The sequence below is a fragment of the Prionailurus bengalensis genome, chromosome D2 (genome assembly GCF_016509475.1).
Source record: "Prionailurus bengalensis isolate Pbe53 chromosome D2, Fcat_Pben_1.1_paternal_pri, whole genome shotgun sequence".
NCBI lineage: Eukaryota > Metazoa > Chordata > Mammalia > Carnivora > Felidae > Prionailurus > Prionailurus bengalensis.
In genome coordinates, this window is record NC_057351.1 from 34,779,395 (window position 1) to 34,786,566 (window position 7,172).

General features: G+C 33.6%; 1 protein-coding gene across 4 annotated transcripts in view; it reads left to right on the plus strand.

Annotated features, from left to right (window-relative positions):
- The window catches only part of ADK (adenosine kinase), a 537,819-nt gene extending 535,717 nt beyond the window's left edge, over positions 1-2,102 (plus strand). For all 4 annotated transcript variants that reach the window (XM_043598129.1, XM_043598131.1, XM_043598130.1 and 1 more), the window contains one exon: positions 1,279-2,102. In XM_043598129.1, coding sequence (XP_043454064.1) covers positions 1,279-1,403 — 125 coding nt within the window. In that variant the 3' untranslated portion in view covers positions 1,404-2,102. The remainder of the gene's footprint in view (positions 1-1,278) is intronic.
- Positions 2,103-7,172: the final 5,070 nt, after the last annotated feature.

A 7,172-nucleotide genomic window follows, 5' to 3' on the forward strand; every position in this document is an offset into this window, starting at 1 on the left:
AAGGAATAAGTTGGGAAGTATTTTCAGTTTTCTAAAGAGGTTATTGTATAGCATTGATACTATTTTTATTCCCTAAATATTTGGTAGAATTCACCGGTGACAACATCTGGACCTGAAATTCTCTTTATTGGAAGCTTTTTAACTATAAAATCAATATGTTTAGTAAGTACAAGACTAGTCAGGCTATCTATTTCTTCCTGAACTTTGATAACTTGTGTCTTTCCACAAATTTGTCCAGTTCATCTAATTTACCAAATCTATTGGCATAAAGTTGTTAATGTTTCTTTGTTATTCTTTTAGTGTATGTAGATTCTATAGTGACATCACATCTCTTATCCTCAATAATGGCAACTTACATCTTCTCTCTCTTCTTTTCCCTGATCAGTTTGCCTATTAATTTTGTCCTACTTAGACTCCCAAATCCATCCTGTCAACTCAATGAGACTGTTGAACTCTCCCTAGGTTGTTGTTTCTTGTGTTGTGGCCTGGTAACTCTCTCTAGGTGGTAAGCTAGAGCAATTTTATAGTTTACCCCATTTGTTTCCCTCCCTTCATGAATCTTTTACAGTATTTGAAAAACTTTCCTTCATGTACTTTGTCTTTAATGTTAGTAGTTTCTGGAAAAGGATAAATCTGGTTGCTTTTATTTTATTTCTTTGTGGTCAGAAACAGAAGTCCTTAACACTATTTTCTACTTTATCACATTTATTTTAATGTCAACTAGTCCATGGCACTTGACTATAGAAATTATTTCACAGTTGCTTCTGGGAGTAAAAGGGAGATGTAAGGTCCTTTATAACTTTTCAACTCTTAAATTTGTACTTGGAGAGATATCCATACAATAGAGTTTTGTGCAAAAGCATATGCTAGGAATAACAACACAGAAGGAATCCAGAGAGATGGAGTGAGGGAATAACTAATACCTTCTCAGCTGTAAAGACCCAAGATAATATTATTTGGCCGGTATTTCTTACTCACAACCTCTTAATCTCAAAACTAAAGGAAAGTGTGATTATACTTTTGGCTTACAAAGACTAGAATGACTTGATGGTGAATTGTCATGTCCCAACTTGAGCTCTTTAAAAGAAATGTTGAGGAAAACCTATGATATTTGGGGGAAGAATTCTTCCACATGGACTCTAACACTTGGAGTTTAACACTTATTATCAAGACTGAAGAAAGAGATAGGTACATAGACCACTTTTTGGCCTGACCCACCATGACATTTCTGACGCTATTAGACAATACTCATGTTCTTCCCTTTTGTCTGTGTTCCAGGTTTTCTGTCTCAGCTGGTCTCTGACAAGCCCCTGACTGAATGCATCCGTGCTGGTCACTACGCAGCAAGCGTCATAATTAGGCGGACTGGCTGCACTTTTCCTGAGAAGCCAGATTTCCACTGATAGAAATGCAGGAAATCCAAGCCCAGTGGAACAGATACTGCCCTGATTGCTTCCTGAGAATTCCCATATTAATAAAGAAGAAAATTATCTGCCATCTTTTCCTACTACAATAATATTCATTCTTAATTTGGAGGGTACAGTAATTCTCAGTAGAATCTTTATTCTCTCAACAACCTAAAAAAATAATGTCTATTTCCATAGTTTGATAGTGCCACTTAAATGTTGATTAAATAGGAATATAACATTTCAATGGAAATTTTTATTTCATTTTCAATTACTTTGTAAATTCATGTGTATTTAGCAAATTGATCAGTTTTTTTTACATTTCTGCTTTGAATGCAGATGTGATTTAATATAATAGATTTTTAAACAGGACTTAATTCTAAAACATCAATCTTCAGCTTTTTATACGAGTATACTTAATTTAGGAGTATGTGTATGTATATATGTATGTGTGTATGTGTATACATACATATATGTGTACCACATATATAAATGATAAGTGGTCAAATAAGGTACAGAAGAATTTATCTTGCCAAGTTATGCCAAATAACCTCTTTAGTGCATACTCAAACATGTAATAAACTTTGGATAACTAAATAATTTGCCAAATTATAAGTTATAGTATTCAAATTATAATCTTATATTTACCTATGGTACTCTGTAATTTGATACAAATAAAAACTTGTCATATAGGAATTTCCTTGTCTTTGCCCTGTTCTCAACAAGATAAGGAGGTTAAGATCATTATTTAATACTGGGTCCTGAAATGATATCTAATTCATTGGTGATAGAAAAACAACATAATACATTGAAAAATAACTTAGTACTTGAGACCAATAAGTCACTGTTTTCAGGAAGAGAAAATTGCATAATAGAACCTCTGGAGTCAAACTTAATTGCCTTTATATAACCTGGGGCAAATTACTGAGCCTCTTTTACCTTCATTTTCCTTTCTATAAAATGGGATAATAACTCCATGTACAAGATCATTGAGATGATTTGAGAGAAAATACCAAGTATAAAATGCTTGCTTGCTGCCTGCCTAGTAAGTGCTTAATAAGTACCTGCTATTTTTATCATTATGATTATTATTGTTGAAGAAGAAAAAGGTAATATTGATAACATTGAATTCAAGCCATAAAAAAGGGTTCAAGTTTTTGTTTGTTTTATGTTTAGGAAAACTTTAAGGTATGCTATGCTTGCTTGTCTTTTTCTTTTTTTAATTGAGATATAATTCACATACCATAAAACTTCCATTTTAAAATGTACAATTCATTTCATTTTAGTGTATTCACAAAATTATACAACCATTACCATTTTTATCATCCCAAAAAGAAACAATGTATCTCCCAATTCACCATACTCCCCATCCCTTGGCAACTACTAATCTATTTTCTGGCTCTATAAAATTTGCCTGTTCTGGATATTCATAAAAATGGAGTCAGTATAATGTGTGTTCTTTTGTGTCTGGCTTCTTTCACTTAGCATGTTTTCATGGTTCACCCATCTTATAACATGTATCAGTTATTTTTTTATTTGCCAAATAATATTCTATTATATAGATATACCATATTCTGTTTAACCATTCATCAGTTGATGGACATTGGGTTATTAGCACTGTTTAGCTATTATGAATAGTGTCGCCATGAACATTCATATACAAGTCTTTTGTGTTTTCGGTCCTTTGGGATATGTACCTAGGAGTGGAATTGTTGGGTCACATGGTAACCCTATGTTTAACTTTTTGAGACGCTGCCAAACTTTTTCCAAAGGGACTGCACCATTTTACATTCTCACCAAGGTTTGAGAGTTCAGTTTCTCCACACCATGGAATATGAAGGGATATTTCATTGTGGTTTTGACTTGCATTTCCCTAATGACTGATACTAAGCATCTTTTATATGCTTATTGACCATTTATATTTTTTTCTGTGGAAAAATGTCTATTCATATCCCTTGCCCATTTTTTAATTGAGTGATTTGTACTTTTATTATTGAATTATAAGAGTTCTTTGTATATTCTAGCTGTGTCTCATCAGATATATGATTTACAAATATTTTCTTCCATTCTTGTGGGTTTTTACTTTCTTGATGTGTCCTTTGAAGCACAGATGTTTTCAATTTGTATGAAGTCCAGTTTGTCTATTTGTTCTTTTGTCATTTGTGCTTTTGGTTTCATGTCTAAGAAGCCATTTGCCTAATCCAAGATCACAAAGACTAACACCTGTGTTTTTGTCTAAGTTTTATAGTTTTTGCTCTTAGATTTAAGTCTTTGATCCATTTTGAGTTTATTTTTGTATATATGTAAGGTAGAGGGCCTAAATTCTCTTGCACGTGAATATCCAATTGTCCCAGCACCTTGTTGAAAAGACTGTTTTCTCCACTACTGAACTGGCTAGGCACACTAGTCAAAAATCAATTGGCCATAAATGTAAGGTTTTGTTTCTGGACTCTCAGTTCCATATGTCTATCCTTGTGCCAGTCCAGACTGTTTCAATTATGGAGATTTGAGTAAGTTTTGAAGTCAGGAAGTGTAAATCTTCCAACTTTGTCTCTCAAGAACAATTAGTTTAAGTGCTAAGGTATCTTTATCATATTAAAACTACTACAGAATGTCTTTCTCTTAGGAAGGACACTGATAAACTTTTTCTACTCTTTTTGATGAGAAACTTTCTTATCCCAAGACTATTGATCAGGTACCACTCACTAGGTAGGCCTCTGACAGGCACTAAAGGAGGTTACAAAGTATGCTATTTGGTAGCACTTAACGTGCACACAGAGCACATAACTTCTTATAATAAAAAATAGTCATTGGGATATGTGTATTTTGTCCTTGAGTTGATGACACTTTTTTTTTTAGTTCTCTGTTTTGATAAAGGGCAAAGGAGAAATAATGGCTAGCCTAACAGACTTGGTCTCAGGAAATCTCTGACTGGTTGTTAACATATTCCCCACTGTGACCTAAGTTTTTGCATCTTGGAGTGGGGAATAGTTAACCTAGTCTCACTTTATAGTATCTTGGTTTAATAGATATTTGAGGGAGGACATGCAGTATGGGAGAAGAATAATGAGGTTATCAAGAAGACATGAGCCCTGGCCCCAGGTTGGCTTCAAATAGCTGTGTGACCCTCTTATCCGAAGTTATTCACCAGATATAGATAGTTTACTTGTGACATCTCTAAGTATAATTATATTGTGGACCAGTGTTTTTAATAAAGTTGCCTCCCTGTACGTGGGGAAAGGCAGTTCTTACCGGAGTAGTGATCCAAAAAGATAGGCCATTTATTTGTGAGTCACAGTTGGGCAAGTGAGGTGGGAACAGAAGACTGATCATTTGGTGGGGGAGAGGGGATGAAGCTTGGTGATCTGGAGAACTAGAAAATTGAGGTCATCCTAGTCTCAGCAAGTGATCAAGGTTGCCAGAAAAGTGCTTTCATAAGATTGGAAAAGAAGATGGTACAAGCATTTAAAGATAGGCTGGGTGCTCAAGTATATAACAGAGTAGGAGAAAGAGAAAAAAAGAGTAAGAGTAGCTACAAGAGTAGTTGATAATTTTTACATCTGTCTTCATTGTATGTACCTGTTACTGCTTTATTTCTCTGAAAAAATCAAAGAGTAAGACCTTTTGTTTTTTTTTTTTTAGATCAGGGTGAGGGAAATACATTCTTAAAGTTCAAGCAACTTTGGCTAAAAGCTATTATTCTTACCAACAAGCAACTTTGGCTAAAAGTTATTATTCTTACCAAATTTTGCAAAGCAATTATTATAATTTTTTACTCTTTCAAACCAAAAATACATAATATAGAGATTGCTTTAGACATACATAAGCCTACAAAGGAAGCATGTGTTTAGCTGGCAGTCTAAAAATACCACCAGTATTAAAATATTAAAAAATTCATGATTCACTTCTCTCATTACATCACCTTCAGAAAAAGTGTCCATTTAATAATATTTTCATGGGATAAAATAGGTTTAAAATGTAAACAATTTTTTTTATGATTCAGTTGTAGTTCTATGGTCTAGTCCCCAGCTTTTGTCTCATTGGACAAGTTCTTGAACGGCTGTGAGCCTTGGTTTTCTCAACTGTAAAATAAGGAAAACATATCCACCACCACCACCTCCAGTGAAAGAATGTTAAGAGAAGGTAAAAGGAAAACATAAAGATTAAATAAATTTAAACATGAAGTAGTTTGATATTTTACAGAAGTACCAAAGCAACTCAGTGGGAAAGGAAAGTCTTTTCAACAGACAATGCTATACCAATTTGACATCTATAAGAGAAAAAATGAACCTTACCTCACACCATACATAGAAGTTAGAGATGGATCATAGACATAACATAAAAGCCAAAGCTATTACACTTTTAGAAGAAGACATATAAGAATATTCTCACAGCTTGGGGGTATGCAAAGTTTCTTAGAGAGGGTTTTGAAAGCACTAACCATGAAAGAGAAATATTGATAAATTGAACTCCCAAAAAATTTTGAACTTTTTTTCATCAAGACACCATTAAGATTATGTATAAACCACCAGCCAGGATAAAATATTCACAGTACATGTATCTTGATAAAAACTTGTATTTAGAATATATTAAAAACTCAACAATGGAAAGGCAGATAACCTTACAAAAATATATATATATGAATAGCCAATAAGCACATGATAAAGTAGTCAGCATCATTATTCAGAGTGAAATGAACATTAAAATTTCAGTGAGTTAGCTCTGTACCAGAATGACTAAAATTTAAATGACCACACCAAATGTCAGGGAGGATGTGAAGCAACATTGCTAGTGGAAGTGTAAAATGGAAGAACCATTTTGGAAAAGGGCCTGGAAGTTTCTTATAAAATTAAACACACCTATTCTTTGAGCCAGCCATCCCACTCCTGGTATTTACCCAAGAGAAATGAAAGCATATGTCCACAAAAAGACTTGTATTAGACGATTTATAGCAGTTTTTATTCATTGTTGCCAAAAACTGGAAACAGGATCGTTGTCCAACAGCAGGAGAACAGATAAAAATTGGTATATTCAAACAATGGAATAATACTCAGCAAAAGAAAGAAATTAACTACTGATGAAACAACAGGAGTCAATCTCAAAAACATTTTACTGAGTGAAAGAAGCTAGATATGAAAGAGCACAAACTGTAAGATTCCATATATATGAATTTCCAGAATAGGCAAAGCCAACCTATAGTGAAAAAAAAACAAAAACAAAAACAGAGATTGGCTTTGTGGAAGAGAGAAGTGGAAACTAGGAAAGGAGATGAGGGGAACTTCTAAGCTCACAGTGTGATCCATGTCATAGTAGGGGATACACAGGCATATGCATCTGTCAAAACTCAGAGAATGTCCTATTTATGTTCCATGATTATTTAACAACACAAAGAACCCTAAGCAAATAATGAACTCTATTAATGTAATACATACCAATAGAGATGAAGTGTGTCGATATCTTCAGCTTACAGTGAAGGGCATCAAAAAATAAGATGAATGGAAAGAGGGATGAATAGATAAGGGGCAAGGCAAATACGGCAAAATGCTAATTGTAGAATCTAGGATGTTTGCTATATAATACTTTTCAACGTTTCTGTATGGTTGAAAATTTTCCTAATGTTGAGGAAAATATAAATTTTATATTTTTATCTAAATAGGAAAACCTATTAAACTTGATCAATAGCAGCATCTGATGAAGAAGATAAAACAATACATACAATACATACAGAGATCTTCCAACAAACCCACTGTAAGTTGAAAATACTTT